Genomic DNA, 21,133 nt, shown 5'->3' with positions numbered 1-21,133 from the left:
ATGCCCTGCCAGCACAGGTGTGGACTTGCTGGTGCTAAACAAGGTCCTAAACAAGTGGTACAGCAACAGCAATGAGCTTTTCTGCAAAGCATCCACAACAAGTTGAAAGCGAGAAAGGCGCCTGCCCCAAGTGATGGAATTGACAGCCCAATGTCGGTGAAATGCGTTGCAGCGTGCGATTGGAAGAAGAAGATGGTGGTTTCCAGAGAGAGTATATCGTGGTTACACCAATTTAGGTAGGAGCACGTCCAAGACAGTCTTCTGTTTCATTGTATTTTGCTGGGTGTAAACACAGAAGCTCTTTTAGGCACAGGTCTGCAGTAGAAGCGGAAGTTTAGGAGGGATCTAAGTGAGGTAAGGGTAGACGGGGCTCTATTATCATACTGTGTGCGGCAGATTGACTAAAGTTGCGTGTTTAAATGTAATCTGGCATATGGTTGCCCTGGTGCTTTCAGACTTTAGTTAAATCTTTCCAGGTTTTATTTCTGTGTGTATGTGTAGAACAGAGTGCTCACTCTGGGTATTCTCTGGGCGTACTTTGATACGTGTCTGCTGCTCAGGCCAAGGCATTTTTTATTCATTCTTTGTTATTACTGGTGGACTCACAAAAACAAGGTAGAGTTTTTCTGGACTTGCTGTAGTTCTTGTTAAAGCCAATGGTTATAACCTCTTCTAAACTGCCACAGATGCCAGGTGAAGACTTTTTCTGCCTGCGGCTTTGGAAATGAAAGAACAGATTTGGGTGCTTCCTAATCCAGGAAAGTTCTGGAGCCCTAACTTGATGTCCTTTGCCTGAAGCAGTTTAGAAAACTCTCAAAGGTTCCCTTATGCTGCAGAGCTTCTGGAGCCCTAATCTCCAGCTGGCAGGCAGCAGAAGGTGGTAACATCTTCAGCTGGAATGGCTAAATCTGGTAGGGGACTTGTGTGAAAATCTTGGTCATTTTCACATACCTGAAAATTAATAAAATATGTAGGAGCAAAGTTTACAAATATGTTAACCAAGCAGTGTGACTTCCTCTGGTGATAACAGACTCGACATGACAGACAGCATGGTACGCACCATGAAAGGTATATGGAATAGATGAAAGGTCTGGTAAGGTCTGGATGCAGACGTATGGACCCTTTGGTTCAGCATCTGCCAAAAGTATCCTGCTCAGGATACTGGTTGCACAAAGGGTATTGATGTAATAAGAAGTTTGCAGCATTAAAATCAAATAAGGATGGCTCACAGCGATAATATCGGTTGTTTCCTTTCGAGCATCTGTTGTTTTTCAGAGTACTTGTTTTGTGTCAAAATGCATAGTATATTTAACTACCTGTTAAGTCAAATCTATGAGTAATACTACGTGTGCCAAGCATCTGGGAATGTTACTACTCAAACTTCTCCTTTTGCACGTCGTTTATGCCTTATGTTTTTGTTTTCACAGTCCTGAAATAGTTTTTTTTTTTTTTTTTTTACATTCACTTCCTATATGTGAAAAGAATTATCCTTTTCTAGTATCTTTCTTGGTCTTGGAAGTAGCCCCTGTTTGAAATCTGTGAAATTCAGACCTTGCTAAATCCAGCAGGGTTCTAACAGCACTGTCCTGGAATTTTGGGCTTGCAAGACTTTCAGGGTAGCGTGACTCTGCTGGTGAAACTTTATTGTGCTTTACGATTGTTCTTCTTAGTTTGTGTCTAGACTTTGAAATTGCAGAGCGGACTTTTAGTTTCTTTTAAAACTTTTATTCATACCTGCATTCCCTGATATAAAAGCAGCAGTGATTCTGAGCTCCACACTTACATCACATAAATCAGATGTGCACAGAAGCATCCTGAGGCTCATGCGAGAAGGGACAAAGATTATCTGCGTGGTTTAATGTGTGGGTGAAAATTCCATTGCATTCCATTGGATGCCATTGATTGGCCCAGTATTTTCAAGCTTGAACTGTTTTTGCTGTGTCTTCGTCTAATAAGGGTAACTGTGAATTGTATTTATTTTTATCGTCTGGAGGAAAGTATATTTTGCATTATTCTATAATGGCATGTATGTATCCAAGCAAACTCTGCCCAGATTTGCAGCAAGCCTTAAACTCCTTGTGTTTGAAGAAAAATGAGTTCTGAAATTTTACGTCTGCCAAAATCTGATACTGAAATACAGGCATATGATGAAACTAGCCCTGGCACAAGATGTTTTAAAAAATACCTCCCCAAAAAAAAACAAGCAGAAAAGACTGTAAAGCTGTACTTGCACTTTACAATGTCTTCTACTTTCCTGGGGTGCCTCAAGGAAAGAGTTGAGGCTTTATAGACTCTACAAGCCCCTGATGTTAATCTTTTTTTATTTTTTTTATTTTTTTTTTGGTGGTTGTTTTTTAAAGTATCTGAGGGTTCTTTTGAAATCTTCTGTCTTCCTTTTTACAGTGTTTTGAAGCAGGCATTCAGTCTTGTGGCCTCTACTGTTGGATGCATTCCCTGCCTCACCCTGAGTCTGTAGTGCCTGGAATGAAGAGGTGTTTGTATACAGGAGGTGATGGCCATGGGGGCAGGGGACTTGGGTTTGAGGTTTTACCTAAGGGAGGTCTCTGAACTGCTGGGTACCCCAGTCAGGAGCAGTTAAGGTCACATCTCCTGCTGCCTAAAGGCAAAAAGGGAGGGTGGGAGGAATACTACCTCCATTCAAGGTTTATCCATACTAGCTAACAGCTGCATGCTGGCAGGTCCTCATCATCCCCTTGTCCTCCAGATGGAAAGTGGGTGAATGGGGGACTAATGTGTGTCTGATTTTGCTCAGCTAGAATAGGGGGTGCCAATGATAAGCACTGCACCTGGACCTGATGACTGAATAGAGCTTCTTGGCAACCTGATTAAGAAGTGCCCAAAGCTTAGACATGGGGTTCATGTTTGGTCCATGGCAGTGTAATGGGGCAGGGATAGTACTGTTCTACACAAAACAAGGCTTGACAGTGTAATATTTGGAGATATTTACATGTCAACAATATAGAATGGCAAACAACAGCTTGAAAATGGTAAAGTATTCAGGGTCTGTGTTTGACTATGCTGTTGTTAAAGCTGAGTTTTTCAAAAGTGACTGCTGGATTTAGGTGCCCCTGTTTTAGGACCTTGATATGCTGTGCCTCAGCCTGATTATTCTGTGTACTGAGCTTCTAAAATTCCTTCTGATAGCAGTGGGAGGTATAAAATGTTGTACAGCTCTGAATGTTAAAGCCCAAAACACCTCGTATTATGTACTACACCAAATGAGAGGTCTGAAATGCAAAAAAAAAAATGCTTTGTTTGGTCAGGTAAATTTTTATCTGAGGTGGATCATTCAACTAGGTGAAGGTGAAGGACCAGAATCTGGCAGGGAATGGAGGGTGTGTTTCCACACTAGAGCTCAGCCTATCAGAGAGTTGTTTTTTTTTTTTTTTTTTCCCTTCTTCATTTGTACGTCTTCATCTGTAGACACGTGCTTTAAAGTGCATTGTTAAGAATTGTTATCTCTGTTTTTTTAAACTGGGGGATGTGAAGCAGTGGTAAAGTGGCATGTGAAACTTTGCAGTGCAGAACCTCCACTGAGGGAAATGTCTAGAAGTCATGAGTCTTTCCACAGCACTTCATCAGGTCCTCATCCTGTGAGAAGGGTGTTTTTTTTTTTTGTTTGTTTGTTTTTTGTTTTTTTTTTAATATTTTGGTTAAATCCTACTAGCTTAGACACAAAGCATACTGGCAAGAGGCAAATCATTCATGCAGCTGTATTTGGCCCAAAATGAAAAACTGACTTTTATCTCCCCAAATAATCAATAGCCACATTGATCTGAGACCTTGGCTATGATGTGGTGGGTCCTTGACTGACTTTAGGATGGCTGGGATAGCTGCCCCTATTGAACTAACTCACTTCACTCCAGCAAGAGCAGCAGCTGCAGTGCAATGTAGACATGCCTAAACTAGCTTAAATAGCTCAGGTACTGTTAGCCACTGAGCCAAAGAACCATGGGGTTCAGCATGGGCTTAGTGCCTGAGGATTTTATCCTGCTCTTTATGAGTTCAGCATTTCTGTAGCATCTCAGCACAAGCAAGCCTAGCAGTATGTTGAAAAGAAGGCTGGTGGATCTGCTACTCTGTCTGCACTAGTACTTCTGCCTGCAGAGCTGAGTGTGGTGCTAGGGATGTTTGTAGCTGGTACTGCCAAAGGTAGCAGTGTAGAGGCAAAACAGCTTTCACTCTCAGCCGACTGCTCTCCCTCTACTTTCCTACCTTTCTCCTGGCATCCATCTGGAACTGCCTTGCCTTTGAGTCCATTTGCTATGACACTGCTTAACCAGTAAGGTTCTGTTGGCAGCTGTGATCATCTAGGAGTGTGGAGGACCGGCTGCCTCCTGGAGCAGCTTTTGGCCTTGCCTGACTGTGGGTCCAAGAGGAGAACCTGCAGAAGTTAGATATGGAAAGTCCAGGGCCATTACTCCAATCCATTAATGGGGACCAGGGTAAAAGCATTCCTGATGCTTTATCTCAGGTCATTGCCCAGACCATAGACTCCCAGCCCAGCCTCTACAAAAGAGCTGTGCTGATCCCTGTAACTTGTTAGGAGATTTCTCCTGGCAGTCAGGGATATGATCAGAAGTGATGGTTTGGTCCGTGAGAGCTCAGTGATTTCTGCTGAGCCAGTAGGCAATGCATTGTCAATACCCTCGGTTCTGTTTTCAGGAGCAGCCTCATCAAATAGTGTTTGTGGGCTGAGACACTAAGTAAACTGCCAAACTGTTAAATTGCTGACCTACCCACTAGTCCCAGTTTATTCTGCAGCAGAAATACAAACACGCCAGGACCAACCCCCCAGAACTCAACTTTGAACTTTTCTTTCATTTTGTCAGAATCCCTAACTTGTTTTTAAAATAACATTTATTTCTGTTAAATCGCAGAAGAGTTGGATGCAGTCCGCCAGTCGTGCTTTCCCTCTCCTTCTTTGTGCACTGAATTTTGTTCACTCGCTTTACATGCCTCAAGTTGCTGTAATGCTGCTGGGAAAGTAATTGCCTTGCACTTTCTCTTTCTGATGCCCACGGGTGACTGTGGGGGACTCCTCCCTGGGCACAGCACAGAGTTAAAAGCCCAGCTTCTGTTGCTTTGCTTAAGACCTGGTTATTTCTTCTCTCTCTCTTTTTTTTTTTTTTTTTTTTTTTTTTTTTTTTTTTTGTCAGCTGCCTGTTATATCAATCACAGAGCTGGGATCTATTTATAGGTTGGGACTCGGAGTACTGTGTCCTAGTCACAAAGAGAGGCAGAGACGCAGAGGGGACTGTCGGCTGGTGCAGGCGGAACCAAAAGATATTTAATCAGCAATTAGAAACACCTGAGGGCAAGGGAAATTCTACTCCAGCCTCGAGGTTCATCTCTCAGCCTGCAGCATGTAAGTACTGAACTTCTACCTTTATTGCATTTATGGGGTTGTTTGTTGGTTTTTTTTTTTTGTTTTTTTTTTTTGTTTTTTTTGTGGTTTGGGTTTTGTTTTTGGTGGTGTTTTTTTGATCCAAGTATTGCTGTGCACCATTCCTTTTATCTGGATTAAAAATTATGGTAACATCATAATGTGGTTAAAGGTAACGTAGATTTTTTTTTATATTCACCCTGTCAAAGGAAGGTCAGTGTGACCCACAAGGATACGAGTTGGTTTCAGAACTTTATAGAAATCAGATGGTTGCACTGTATGAGAGTTCCTTTTTCCTCTGGAAATAAGCAAGTGAAAGTTTGAGTGGAACGGCTGCGTTTTGGGAATAGAAATGGTCAGGTTTGCTGGCATTCCAAAAAGGTCAATGTATAACGTAACTCTGCTTAAGGGCTTACCAAGGACAGGTGCTATTTATCCCGTGCTGGTAAAGGCAAACCTGGAAACTTCAGCAGTCCTGTCTTAAAAGAACCAAGTGACACCCTTTCCTCTACTTACCACCCCCCCCCCCCCAAAAAAAAAAAAAAAAAAAAAAGAAAGCATATCAAGTCTCCTCTTAGCAGGAAGATGAAAATGAAATTTTGCTTTTACTGAATGCCTTTGTCATTGAGCAGTTGATGTCTCTCCAGTTTTAAAAGTCCCAAAGCAACTCTTCAATGACAAAAGAGGGGTGCAAGTCTTTGCGAAGTCGGCACAGTGGCAATCCAAGAAGGAACTTACTCTGCCTCTGATTGCCAGCAAGTTGTTTGCTTTAAAGCAGCCAAAATGCAAAATGGTTTGAACAATGATACACTTTTTGAGTATTTATTTTTAGCAGGAGAATGAAGAGAAGCAAGACCTAATAATTACTTACAAACTTTTTTTTTTATTAATAGCTTTTATCGTATTTTTTTGACAAAATAATGGAAGTCAAAGAGGCTTTTATTTTGGCCTCCAAGGTTTGGGTTACATCTTTTACAGAACTTAGTTTTAATTTATTTTTAAGCATGGAAAATATTCCTTGATTTCTTGTGCTTATAATATCTGCCCCCCAAAATGCAAGAATTATAATTTTCAATTTTTAATTTAGTATAAGTTGCACATGGAATAAATGTTATAAAAACTTTTTTCCCTATCATTGTAATCTTTGAAAGCAACAAGAAGGAAAACAAAGCTTAACTTAAACATAATTTAGATGGAACAAGTGTCTAATAAGAATAGAACAATTAAACCAGAGCTGTTTCACAATTAAAATATCAAGTGCTGGGAACAGATGATAGCTGAATTGCTTGGACCGGCAGTAGAAATGTGACAAAGAGGCAGTTATTTATTTTATTTGATGTATATTTTATAATTCTCAGAGTTTTTAACTTAAGTTCAAGGAACAAAAATACTGACTACAATTATCTTTAAGTTTTTAATCATGGATATAATTTCTTCTTTCAGTTAAAATTCTAGATTTAAGGCAGGCTTTTAGGATGATACTGATAAACACGGTGAATTTTCATACACAAATAATGCTCCAAATAATTCTAGTGAATATGCTGCATGCTCTGAAGCTCCCCTCCCCCCAAATAAAACAAAACTGTCAGCCTGACCATTCTCATCATAGAAAGCTTCCTTTTGATTATTAAGGCTTTTTGCTTTACTTAAAAATGAATATATTTAAGTTATTTAAGCCCCCTTTCTGTTTGTTTTGGCACGAGATTACCTTTATTGCCTCTCTGTGACAATGCAATGTTATTGTGTAATAAAAGGAGAGTAGATTTTTTTTTTTTTCTGAAAGACATTAAAAAATAAAATTGCTGACTCTGTAACTAACAAAGAATCTATCAAATAGCTGGTCTGAGGTCCTTCTAAAAATTGAAAGCCAAAGGGTGTCTTATCACTCAAAAAATAAAAATTGACTCCTTTTCCTTCTTACAAATAGAGAAATTTCAGCATGACTACGCTCAGGAATTACTGCAAAAATTCCTTTATGATACATTTTAGCAGGCATTCCCAAAGAAGTCCTCTGAGTATAAAGCTGGAAAAGGTTTAGTCTTAAGAATTTTTTGGACTATTCAGTAGTTGTGTCCACATAGCTGCTGGACTTTATCCTTTGCTTTTAACCACATGTGTCTTTTCCCCTGTTCAACCTGCTGTATCGTTTTATTATTGCATTTGGAAAACATCGCTAAGCATCTACTGCCCTGTGGTGTACCAATCAAAGGCTTAAGGGTCCCCTTTTATTTGAGGGGAGGGATGGAGTTATCTGTGGTTAGAGAAAGACTTTGATGCATTATGTGTAAGGAAGTCTTTGTTATTTAGTTTCTGTCTCACTAATGATTCATTTCATGTGGACTAAGCACCTATGAACCTCCAAAGACTGACTTAGTGTAGTTATCACAGAGCTGTTGCATGATTTAATTTATTTTAATTAATTATATATGTTTATAAGGAATGAAAAATCTTTTTTATTCATCCCAGTTTGTTTGTTTCCTTGATGGCAAAGTAGTGATTGACATGCAGATTTCTTTCTCATGCCCCTCCTTCCATTGCAGAGTACGACACCTCCTGAGAATTATAAATATAACCTGTGCCAAATCTTCTGCACAGGTGTCTGGAGTACAGCATGCTCAGGTGTCTCGCTGTAAGTCACTGAGAATATGGAGTAAACATCAAGAAAAAATACTCTTCTTGAAAAATTCTATGTTTTTTGGGGGCCTTCTGAATAAAACCCCCAAAGCCAGCAGCCAGTTATTAAAGATTGCGTAGCTATCTCTTGCTTTTGCTGTCTCTCACCTCTTTTATCGTTTCACCTGTACATCTGTCCATCTATTTCTCATCTCTCTATTTTTACGTTTCATTATGCTATGCTTGCTCTCCCGCTCTCTTCTTTTCCTTTCCTGAAGACACATTTCTATCTGGCACAGAAAATAAACTCAGATTGCGGGTAGTTATGTTAATCTAATTCAATCCTCTGTGGGTTAGGAGTGAAATTCTAATAGTGGAGCTGTTGAGGGCTTTTTTGTTAATGGCTTGGGGATTACATTGAGTTAAAGGCTCATTTCCTAATCAAACAGAGAGGGAGAGAGTGACTCCGAATATTTATGAGTCTCCCAGCGCGAGTTAAACATTGAACTCCAAAAGCAGGATATCAGTGCTGCAGAAAGAGTTAAAACCCCTCAGGGCTGCTGTGGAGGTGGGGGGCGGGGGGGAAAGAAACCAGTTAAGCCATCAGCATTTTCAACTGCTGTATAACTTCAGTTTGGTGAGAAAAAAATAATCATCTCACAGAGCTAAAATGGAAACTGTAGTGAGATATTTAAAACAAAGTCAAGTGATGCTTCAGAAAGGCTCTCCTTTAGCAAAGCAGGACACATGCAGTGCATGCTGTAGCCCAGTAGAAACTCCAAATAAATGCTCTTCTAAATGGGAAGAACTGGAAGGTGGGCTTCCTTTTAAATCCAGGCACTAATAATACATTTTTAATGTATTGTATTTTTGGTTCTATTTAACTCTTGGCTAACTTTTTATTTATTTATTTATTTATTTTAAAAAAAAAAAGAAAAAGTATGGGTAAATTAATATCTAAATTATTCAACTTCTATTCAATAGACTAATGTGTCTGGTGGCTTTTTTTTTTCTGTCCTCCAGGTTAGCTGGAGTCTTGGGTCAAGTAGTTTAGTTGGAGAACTGGGTTCACTATCATAGGAATGATTGACCAAATTAATGCCTGATTGCTTTTGTGATGAGTTCATCATAAATGCTTGGGTAGACCCTTCTGCTGCTGAGAAAGAGCTATCCTGCCTGCAGCAAGCAGAGGACCTGTGTTGCTAAGTGGGGTGTTGTCAACTAGCTAGCAGTAGGCTTTTTTTGCTCTGAGCTTGGACTTAGAAGTTCTATCAGACTGCACAAAATTAAGGCTGTGCCATGATCATGCCCCTCTTCTGTAAAGAGGTGTCCTGAAAAGGAGTAAGGATAGAAACCTGCTGTCTTCTGACTCATATGGCCAACTCATGTCTCTGTGTTCCTCAGTTTCCCTGCCTGTAAAATGATATATGGCCGACATCAAAAGTACTCTAAGATCTACAGAGAACAACCTTGAATACACCCCAAATAGCTGGTTTGCCTATGGCATTCTGACTGCAAATCACTGACACAGGTGCATAGCTTGAAAACAAGAGGTTTTTGTGCTGGCAACAAGGAGTTACCCCACATTGCTGGGTTTGGTGGTTTTTTTGTTCTTCTTGTTGCTGTTTTGTGTTTAAATACATTTGGTACAAGACACCAAAGAAGGTCGTCCAGTTTGGATAAGGCAAGCAGAAAGGTTAATTTACTCCTAGTAAAACCAAACAAAGTCAGTGGAGATGTCCTTCACACTTGGTATTAATTTAGGCCTGGTGACTCTTGTTGAGATGAAGGTCTGGGTTTATTTTTCATAGGTGGTAAGCTCTGGCAAAAAATAAAAATCAGTTCCTGTTTGTCTCTGGAGCCATGTGTATTGGTGGTCATCCTTTATATACTGAACTTCGTGTTTTTGCTGACATGTCTATCTGGGTGCAGCACCTTGAGGTAAGAGTTGGCACCTTGCCCTAGTTGAAAAATTATTTAAAACTGCGACCTGATGTGAATGCCTGAGGCCCGTTTCTCTTTGTGCTCTGTGCCTGGACCTGCTGAGGAGAGCACCACCAGCTAGAGTGTACTTTATTAAATGCATTTGAAATACATAATAATTGTGTTCTTTCCCTCTAATAAGAGGCACCCACAGCAGATCACTTTGAGACATGAGCTTTCTGTGGCTGAGCTGAGCGCTGTATAACATTGTTTTCCTACCTTCCCCATCTTCCCATCCCACTTTCTCTTCTGTTTGACTGAGCCTTTTCTTCTCCTGCTCCGTTCTGGTGTACTCATGGCCTAAGTATAAATCTAAGTTTATACTTAGATTTTCCCTGATTAACTTTTAGACAAATTGCTCTTCCTTCTCCTTCTCCTTTTTTTTTTTTTTTTTTTTTTTTTTTTTTTTTTTTTCATCCTTTCCAGTGCTATGCTGAATCATATGAATGGGTTGCTGTTTACTCTGAAGGTAGTTGTATTTCAGTGCAGCTTTGCCTGGCATACATACAGATTATGAAGAACTGGGGAACTGAAAAATGATTTTCAGCTCTTCCATGAGCTACGTAAAACTCTGTTCTTGCTGTTGTCCATCTATACCATGTTTATTTAAAAGATGGTTGTATAGTGGTTTAGGAATTTCAGGGAAGCAAACACTTTTACTGTTTAAACTCGTAGAACACGGTTTACTTGCCATGTTGACTTGAAAGTAATGATATTAAAGCCTTGGGATGTTTGGAAGTCTCTAGGAAAAAAAAAAAAAAAAAAAGGAAAAAAGGCTGTGTCTTTAGGGGAAACTACCCTTTCTAATGGGATAAAACTCATAACTAAATCTTATTTGAATACTGGAAAGCATATGCCAAGCTACAAATCCTGAACCTCACGTGTATGAGAGGCAAGCATAAGTGGCTATTTTTATTCATTAAGGAGTCGCTGCCCTTTCCCTTCCCTCTACCATGTGAGATGCGAATGATCCTGCTCACAAGAGTTTCACACTGCTCTCAGAATGGATTCTCTCTCTCTTCATAATTGTGTTCACCGGATCAGCAGGAAATGCACTCCAGAAGTTCTCGTTTCCCCAGCCTCCTGTGATCACCTCTTTGTACCAGGCCTGAGCAAATGACCAGGAGCCACGTACCAAAACACAGGCATGTCAGCAACATCCCTCTAAAGCTCACAGGGTCTGGAGGGTGACTTTCTGGGTGAGAAGAGAGGGTATGCCTGCCACCAGGCCTGTCAGACAGCTTTCTTTTTCTTTGCTTTACTCTCCATCCTCAGGCCTTTCTCTTTCCCCCAGGACTCCTGGGTTATTTAAATTCTCAGCTGCTATCATTGGCAGCTCTTTCTACTGCTTCCCTGTAGGTAGGAAATTCTTCCCTGTTGCACTGAGTCCCCACAGCCTAGGATAGGGTGTTTCAACCTTTTGTTGCTGGTGACGTGAACTCATGTAGATTGCTGGAGAGCTCCTGTGAATATGATTTTTCTCAGTCCTGCTTCTTGGACCCATAATCTGTAGCTCTGACAGTGGGGCTGCTCTCAAAACCATTGGCTAATACTTTCTTTGGGTGGGGGAAAACTGCAAGGATTTTGTGAGTGAAAACAAACGCTAGGAAAGGGTTCCTTGCATCAGGATCCTCTCAATAGTCCTTCTGGGAACCTATCCCACGCCCTACTGCTTTTTAGGTAGAAAACTCTGTGAACAGCTTAAATGTATTCATGGCCAACCTTCATACCAAGCAATTTGTTTCACTGTTGTTTTTTAGTTCTAGCTCTGACACAGACTCTCTGTTCAGCCTAAGGTGAGTCTCTTCACTGATGTGATGATTTGTTTTGCCCATCTTAAATGGGGTTCCTGCTTGCCCACTCTCCATGGCCTCTGGAGAGTTGCATGATCACAGCAAAACGCTTTGTGTTATTGCAGACTCATAGTATGGCCCAGTGTTTTGCTTCCTGTAGCCCTTATTCCCTTTTTCACAGTGCAAATAATCATTTTTTTTTTCCATTCATCCTGAGCTTTCTCCCTATCCCTCTTGCTCTTTTTCTGCTATATAGGATTAAACTTCAGTTTTGTGTGTAGCAGGCTCTAGCCCTGGGTCTGTAATAACTGTCCGTGCCATCTACTGCCTATGCAGCCCTCTTTGGTGAGTGCCAGCTGGTGCCCTGGGAACGCCCTATACTCCCTGCACAGAGAAGTAGTGGGGGATAGAGAGCTGAAGGTATGGTTTCTTTGAGACAATCTATCCCATACAAAGAAATTGGATGCAAGGACACATGCTTAAAGGGTGATATATGGAGATGTTTTTGCTTAGCCGAGGTAATGGGCCATTCCTCTCTGCAACCCCCTGCTCACCTGGCCATGTTCCTTGCAGCTCTCTGGTCTCTTCTGGCACGTGGGCTCATGTAGTGTGTGTTTAAGGAGGATACAATTACTGGTGCTGCTGGTGTGTTTGTGAAGGGTTAAATGATGGGGGCTGGGAGCTGGGGCTTCTCCTGGGGAATAAGGACTAGCCAGAAGAATTGATTGTCTTGGCTTATTGATCCTTCAGGAAACAGCACTGAAGTGATAATGCTGTTCCTGCCACTTTGAGGCACTTTGTACCAGCAACATCCTCTGTTTACCTAGGATAGTGCAAAGGCAGAGCTGTTCTGTTGCTAACCCATCCTAGAAAAAACCCGTGCTAGACATGTGTCAAGTTTACCACTCGTCTGTCTGCTCCCAGGGAGGTGTGCGTGTGCAGGGAGGCAGCTCAGCAAGCGTTACTGCCTTATAGTGGCTAACGTGGTTGAACTCTTGGTCCTGAGCCCCGTGCTAACTTCTAGCCACCTGCATGGGCTGGTGGTGGGGTGATGAAACATCCCACGGGCTTTGCACTGAAGCTTCAAACCTGCCCTGAGAAGTCAGGCATTTCTTTCTGGCCCCAGGGTGGTAGAAGGAGAAACACTGACTTGCTACAGGAGCTGCTGGAGGAGCAATGCTTTTTGTCTGCTCAGCTACACCGATACCTGTAGATGCATGAATCAGATGTCCAAAGGGCACAGCACATGGAGTGGCAGCCTTAAGGGTCTGTAGGGTGCTTCTGTGGCCGTGGGTGGGGGGCACACGGTTTCCTGCCTGTTTCTGGGCTGTGGGACCCTCCTTGCAGCACAGAGTGCTGGGGAAGCTCTCACAGTATTTCCCCTGAGGCACCAGTTGCAGTCAGCTTGCAAATTGGGCTTGGCTCACAGCCTTAGCTAGACCATTCTGGTGACTACAAATTTGGACTCTCACTTGCAGAAATAAAAGGGCAGCTTGCTCATCGTGCTCCATATCTCCTTTTCTCCCTGCTTTGTACTCACGTGCTTTGCACCTTTTCCATTTCTGGATGTGTTGTTGTGTTACAAGGAGGCTCAGACAGGTCTCTGCAGCTTCCCACAGCCAGGTCAGAAAGCCATGAAAGCTTGGGCCCATTTGGAGTGGATTACAGCATCTTGCAGAAAGCCAGGAGGGCCAAAAAAGCTATTGTGAAATGTTTCTTTATTAAGTCAGGCCAGCTTATATATAGAGATACGCAAATAACTTAGAGCCATTTAATTACCCTATATATCATTTCTATAGTTCATCTTCTTTGATGTTGCCAACAACTTTGCTGTACTTGATGTTTTACTTTACATCTCCACCATGTGAAAGGAATTGATGAGAAAAATTGCAGCTTTCTTTTAAAAGAAAGAAGTGTCTAGACTGAAGGTTTTAGGGAGCAACTAGAAAGCGTAAAGCCAGCTTTTTTTTTTTCCTTTTTTTTTTTTTTTTTCTTCTGTTGGTTGGTTGGGGGGATAAGAGAATATAATTATGTTTATTTTGGGACTTGATCAGTAGTTGAACATTTGAGGCTTACTGTACTGGGTTTAATATAGTATGCAACATTGTGTATTATGTAATGTAAAATTATTATCTATTACTTAATAAACCCCATGCTGTGACTGTTCCACTTTTGTTTAACTAGCTCTCAGTGTATGGCTACGAGTTGTGCTGGCAGCTTTGACTGTTGCTTCCATTTTGCCCTTGTTGTTTATATCATGACACAATCCCCGCTCTTGGGACTGCTGCATTTAGTTACGAGACCACTTCTGTCCTAAAGACCCTACAATCTGATTCAAGACAAGAGACTACCGGGAGCAGAGTCAGTCATGAAGTCTGTGGCAATAAGAAAGCTGAGGGTAACTGAGACAGGAATTTGTGGTAATGCATTGCTGTGAGTGTGGTTGGTTTTGAATGCAGGTGGCTTTACTTACTGTGCACTCAACTAAAAGATACAAAAAAAAAAAAAAAAAGTGTACCCCTTTGTCTCTGTGTAAAGTCTGACTAATTCTTTGCTTTGCAAAATTAGCACCTCCACTTTCTTAGCTAGAAGAGACCTCTGCTAGACATTCACAGTATCTCTGTACATGTATGTGTTTTCCTCTTTTTATTCTAATGCTGTAGTCATTTTCTTTCTTTTTTAATACTTCTTAGGAAGCAGACTTTGAAGAAACCAAAGGAAGTATTTTTTCATATAACACAAAATTAAACAGTGGGATTTGTTGGCCTTTGCATCATTCAGTAGCAAAGGTATGGGTGAACTCAAGAAGATATCAAGGAATTAAGGGAATACGTCGTCTTATCAGTGGAAAGTACAAATTGTGGTCTAAAGGGAACAGTCTAAGCCATAAAAGCACAGCAAGGTGAAGAGCAGGAACAACATTTTCCCTTGTTAGTGTTCCCCTAAGCATGTGGTAGTGGCTGTTATCAGAGATGAAACATGGAACTAGCTAACCTCCTAACTTCACCTGGCGTGGCTGTTCTCATGGCTCCTGTTGTGAGTAGAACCGGTGTTGTCACTCAGTGCTGGCCTCTGAACTATTTATGTTGATGCCACATTAAAAACATGTAGCATTTATATTTTGTTTACACTGGTTTTCTGCTGTTACAGGCCACATTCCCAAAGCTGTGGAAGTTTCCGGGGTAGATAAGCCACCATGAAAGTAGCAGTGAATACGAGAATGCAGTCAGGGAGTGAGGCTCGGCTCAGCACAAATGATGCTTCCTGACTTTATCCTTTTTGACCAGTAACTGTGTGCCTTCCCCCAGGCTGGGTGCCTTTTGCAGTGGAATTTGCAGGGCAGAGAAAGGCGCAAAGGAAAAGAGGAAATGGATTAGAGGATGTGTAAAACCAGACGATGCAGAAGCTGTGAGCTTGTTTCGAAGTGTAACATCCTCTGCTCTGCACTGCATAGGGCTGCAGAAGGTTTAGTCACCTAATGGGCTTTGGTTTGGTGGTGTATTGAGTCAGAAGAGCATTGCATTGCTGTGTCGCCTGGTGGAGAAGATGTGTTGAATTAAATGGGAACTATACTATAACATCCAACAGTTTATTTGAATTCTGATGCTTGTTCCATGCAACTACAGCAATGCTTCCAGCTTCATCTTTCCTATCTGTGAGTGAGGGGATGTGGTGGGCCTGCAGTACTTTCCTTATGCAGTGGAACATCTTCCTGCATGTTCCCAAAGCTCTTGATTACCTGACAGAGGAGGCATTTGGGCAAACACAACATTTTTTGCTTATAAATTGAGGATCCAGTGCAAAAAAAGAGAAGAGGTTCACAAACTTCTGTGCACTCGTTGGTTACATGGAGCAGCCTGTTGCTTGCCCAATGCCTACCTTGTGAGACCAGAGCACTGAAAACGTGCCCTACTGTCTTCTGAAAGTTGTAGTTTCATGTTTTGGCTCTTTTCTTCCCCCCCCCCCCCCCCCCCCCCACCTCCCAAGATTTCATGGGCCTTCTCCAATGCAGCCGTCTGTAAACCTGTGTAAAGTTGGAAGCTGTGTCATGTTGTAGTTTTGCTGCTTAATGGATGTCTTCAGTAAAACATGAATGTGTGCTTTGGGGCTTCTGAGCAAATTTCTCTTTCACAGCCCAGAATTCACCTCTGTAGTGAGAGGGCAGCTCTGTGTTACTTTTTGGGAGCTAGAGGAGGCCAGGCAACAGTGCCTCCTGTCTTGGTTCAAATGTTGATTGTTTTTTACATGTTTCTGCTATACTTTGCACTGGTAGGTACTGACCCACGTTGGAATTAAACCCAAATCTCTTACACTGAAGTCCTGATAACTACTGAGACCTGAAAAACTCATGGCAAGCCTGGACTGGCGGGGATTTATGCTAGCTGTAGCTCTCCAACCCAGCCAGAAATATTCCCAATTTTCCTTTTTTTTTTTTGAGCCCATCAATAATGTGGGACAATTATGTGACTATAGGCTGATATTGTACAAAAATATGTTTGCACCATTTACTATTTAAAAGTCGAGCCAAGCAGGAATTTATGCTGCTGGTTTCCCATTCATCTGGGAACTGCTGCAACTTCGGTAAAGGCACGTTTCTGCGGAGAGAGGGCTCGAGCTGCTAATTTGACTGTAGGGAGTTTATTTCTGGAATGCAGCAGTGTTTCACCAACGGAGCAGCTGTCCTGGAAACACTTACCACACGGGGTCATTTTCTTCTCTGTGTGTAATCGACAAAGCCACCCCACTTAATCTGAATCCTTTTAAGTCTCCTTAACTAGACCACAGGGAGTGCAAAGAGGTCTGCAGAACTCTGACCTCCTTCACTTCCTTCTCCTATCATTAGGGAAGAAAAAATACTCCCTGCTTAAATGTCCCTTAAAGGAGAAGCCTGTAATCTTTTCTGAGTATGGAAAGCTGTTTCTGTCAGTAATGTGCTACTGATTTGGGGGAAGTGGTGGTCCTGTATTTTCTACAGATATTTTGTGACAGTAGCTCTACCTCTTCTAAGCTTCCCAGCTGTTCTGGGATGTAGAATCACAGCAGTCAGAAGTGGAAAAAGCTTCTTAGCTTTCAGTCCTTTTTCTTCTGTCTGATTTGCTTTGCTTGCACAACTTTCTTCCATGCCGTGCTGGGGTGACAGTTCTACAGCTCGAGCCCTTCTGTTACCACAGAATTTTTACTGGTTACTCAATTTAAATTCTATCTTAATTTCTTCGCCTTTTTTTTTCTTTTTTTTTTTTTTTTTTTTCTTTCTCTCTAGTTTCCTCTTGTGTTTCCTTCCTCGCTGTTTCCACTCGTCAGTACTCTTTGAACTTGAGTCCTATCTCTAAATCCTCCTTACCGCAACAAAACTCAATGTTTTGACCCCTGCTACCACTTTGCATCAGTCTCTTGCACTGCTCTGTAACTTTTGTTGTGTTTCTGTTTGAAAGGTTTTGTGCTTTGAGTTTTGTGATCCCTTTCTGTGTCTTAAACCTGTCTTCTAGGCCAGGGTGCAAGGCTAGACACAGGTAGCAGTTCTTTATGGGGAGCAGGACATTCTCTCTCAAGCTTGGAGAAGACCTTTTTCCAGAGGCTGCCACGTGGCAAGTCCTCACCTGTGGTCTGGGCCAGCCTCTCTGCAGCCATGGTGGGTGCATCAATAAAGCTCTGCAATGGAAGTCTGCATCTGCCAGGATTCAGGGACTGCTTCTTCAGTCAGGTACTTGAAACTGAGAACACATATTACCCCTATAGCTGCTGTCTCCTCTTCCCCCAGGCTATGCTAGTGTAGTTTTTCAAATGAGTAAGTGTGACTGGGGCTTCCTAAAAAATTAACCATGTCATGAAAGATTTTTTCCCCTACCATCAGTTGTTCTGCAAGTGATGAAAAAAGAGACACCTCGCTGTATTCAACTAGAATATTTAGCATATTTAAGAATTTAATTTCAGAGTAAGGAAACTCTAGAAAAATATTCAGTGGATTCAGTGTTTTTCTTTTGTAATTTCTTCTCCCTTTCCAGGTGAGTGATGGGGTGAACATAATTAATCCTCGGTCACCATTATAGAAAAGTAGAATCTGGAAAGGTGGTTGTGATCCATTTGGAGAAAAGGCACTATAAATTTTACAAAGAGGCTAGAGGCAGTAAGTTGTAGTAGGAAAGTGAGCCTTGTTAGCATTGTTTTAGAAGCTGAAGTTTGAGAGAGGCTGCGGAAAGGAGAGGTGAGTGGTTTTTGAGAACATCCTGGTATGACAAACCAGAGGGCTAGTTGGAGAACAGCAGTGTGTGGGTTTAAGACGCCTTCAATAGGCAGTAAAATAGTACATTGCAACTTAATAGAGGAAAATACAGAAATATTATCACCGTACTATGACAGTATCTTCCAATGGAACATGGCTATAGTCACTTGAAATTAAAGGATAGATTTGTTTTAGCTGTTGAAACTAGATCAGTGTCTGGTTAGCCAAAGTATATGAAGCTCGAAGAGAAAATATTTCCTCTCCTGTTTACAAGCATGTGTCACAGCAGAGTCCATAGCTTGACTTCAGGCTTCCAATGCCCCCATATTAAAAATGCATATTGTAACAGTAAAGGCAAACATGGACAGCATAGCAGTGGTGTTCGCTGTTTGAGAGGCAGCTCTCTTCCCTCATTTTGTAACCCTGATGTGGTAGATTTATACAATGTATTTTTCCTATATACAGCTTACTCTATGAAGCTTGAATAAAATTTTAAAATAAAGCAGGTCTTAAATAAAATAAAAATCAAGACATTAATAGATTTAAACAGCCACTTTGTTTATTATAATGTATAAGGAATTGCTTTATAAAAACCATTTGTGATTCTTCTTTGTTGAAGCTTATAGGGAACCAAAAAGTTCTGGATAATACAACACAAACACTTCTTAGTGAACTGTTTCAACAGACCAAAGCAGTATTTGTATATGTTTGTATTTGTATATGTTTGTCTTGCTTTCTACAACTCTTAAACAATCAAAAGGAATCTAAACAGAGTTTAAGGTAGACCCACACTGCTTTGGTGCTGTAGCTCCTGTAGTGATCTGTTAGCTTCCCAACATCAACATCTAGAGAGACACACAGCCTTGATTTAAAGACATTGTGATAGATTATCCAGAATGCCTCTTGACATGTCCCAGTGGCCAATTCCTGCCATTTAAAAATGAAAACATGCTCTTTATTGCAAATTTGTCCAGTTCTGGATACTAGGAATGCTCTTGTCTTACATCCTTTTAAAGCTAGATTAAAGAACTCTACTATTAATTTTTCCCCCCACTTACAATTAGATCAGGTCACTCTTTAGCCTATTCTTAGAATTAAATTTATTATGCTTCTCAGATCTCTCACTGGATAGACTTTGTTTCTAGCAAGTACTGGGCTGACAGCATCATGCTTTTCAATTCAGTAATTATGTCTTTCAGTCTCATTCTGTCTCAACCATGTCATCATTTACCGGCACAAAAATGGAAATTTTAAAAGAAAAATACCCCAAACATAAGTAAAGTATCTGATGTTACAGCAGCTGTACATTAGCAATGTGGATGCCGTATGTCATGTACACCTGGGTTTACAGTAATCTGTCTTGTGTTCAGTTTGAATTAAACTAACCTTCTTGCATTTTTAATTCAGATCATCTCCTCAGTCTGAGCTATACATTCATGTGTGTCAACTGGTGGGAACAAATTATTGTCCTACTACAGCTGGCATTGGTGTAGGCTCACCTTGAGTACTGTGGTCTTGAGTACAGTTTGGGGTTACACAATAAAAGGACATAAAAGAATATATTAGAATGTGCCTGAAGGAGGGTCAATGAAGATGGTGAAAGAACTAGAGGGTGTAACTTATGAGTAGAGTTTCTTGGTTTCTTCAGCTTGGAGGAGACTAAGGGGTGACCTTACTGCTGTGTACAACCCCTCACAAGGGGGATCTGAACCTGATCTCTTCTCTCTGGTGACCAGTGATAAGATCAGAGCATCACAGAATGGTTAGGGTTGGCAGGGACCTCTGGAGGTCATCTGGTCCAATCCCCTCCTCAAGCCAGGACACCCAGAGCAGGTTTCCCAGGACCACATCCAGGTGGCTTTTGAAGATCCCCAAGAAGGGGAGACTCCACAGCCTACCTGGGCAACCTGTGCCAGAGCTTCATCACCTGTGTAGCACTGAAGTGCTTCCTGATGTTCAGAGGGAGCTTTCCGTGTTCCAGTTTGTGCCCATTGCCTCTTGTCTTAGCACTGGGCACCCCTAGAAAGAGCCTTACTCTGTTCTCTGTGCACCCTCTCTTCAGCTATTTATAGACATTGATGGGAGCTCCCTGAGCCTCCCCTTCTCCAGAATGAACAGTCCTAACTCTCTCAGCCTCTCCTCACAGCAGAGATGCTCCAGTCCGTTCAGCATCTTGGTAGTCCTGCATTGGACTATCTCCAGTACATCTGTGTCTTTCATGTACTGGGTGGTCCAGAACTGGATGCAGCAGTCCAGATGTGGCCTCACCAGTGCTGTGGAGAGGGGAAGGATCACCTCACCTGACCTGCTGGCACTACTTTGCTTAATGCAATACTGCATATGGGGAAGCTCAGATTGGATATTAGGAAAAAAAATCTTCACTGAGAGGGTGGCAGGCACTGGAACAAGCTTCCCGTGGAAGTCATCACAGCCCCATGCCTGTCGGTGTTCAAGAATTGTGTTTGGACAACAGTCTTAGATATATTATTTAGCTCTTAGGTTGCCCTGTGTGGAGTCAGGCATTGGACTCAAAGTTTCTTATGTGTCCCCTCTAATTCAGGATATTCCATGATTTTAAGGGACACAGGACAAATGTGGGAATGAGGGGGGTGGGAAGGACAGTGGGATGTCCTCTGTCAGCACCAGATGTGGATTAAAGCATAGATGCAGCCTATGTAGAGAGACTCTTCTTTTTTTTTTTTTTTTTTTCTTCCCTTTTTCTTTTTTTCCCCCTTGCAATCTGATTTGTAAGAGCCAAACTCCTAAAGGAGAAAAACAGGCAAGGAGAACAAAGTTTTATGCTCTTTGAATGTAACACATGTGTTATCTTCATGAAATTAAAGGGATATCTACACTTCTGCAGAGGGGGGAAGAGATGTGGTTCTTTGCTTGGTAATTTCCAGATGAAAATGTTATATTAAAATCTCCCAGAGAAAAAAACTCAGTATGCCTTAAGAGACTTTGGCCTTTGCCCATACTGCATGTGGCAGAATGTAGTTGTGTTGCTCCAGGACGAATATGGGGAATAAATCCTGGGTTGAGTACTGCTATGTTCATACTTGCTCCTTTTGCACAGGAATGATTGTTAAGAACTGAATTACTATTTCGAGCAAGTTG

At 41.6% G+C, this 21,133-nt stretch overlaps 1 protein-coding gene across 6 annotated transcripts in view; it reads left to right on the top strand.

Annotated features, from left to right (window-relative positions):
• ESRRB (estrogen related receptor beta) overlaps positions 1–21,133 on the top strand; it is a 132,569-nt gene that overhangs the window by 1,020 nt on the left and 110,416 nt on the right. For 2 of the 6 annotated variants that reach the window (XM_084520866.1, XM_084520867.1), the window contains exon 3: positions 5,181–5,389. In XM_084520866.1, the coding sequence (XP_084376992.1) occupies positions 5,388–5,389 (2 nt within the window). In that variant the 5' untranslated portion in view covers positions 5,181–5,387. Of the gene's footprint in view, positions 1–4,156; positions 5,390–11,769; positions 11,800–21,133 lie in introns of those variants that run through there. The other 4 variants (XM_084520864.1, XM_084520862.1, XM_084520865.1 and 1 more) reach the window with 3 other exon arrangements.

This window comes from Aythya ferina (genome assembly GCF_964211825.1).
Source record: "Aythya ferina genome assembly, chromosome: 5".
NCBI classification, from domain to species: Eukaryota; Metazoa; Chordata; class Aves; order Anseriformes; family Anatidae; genus Aythya; species Aythya ferina.
This window is presented reverse-complemented; position numbering and strand designations above follow the sequence as displayed.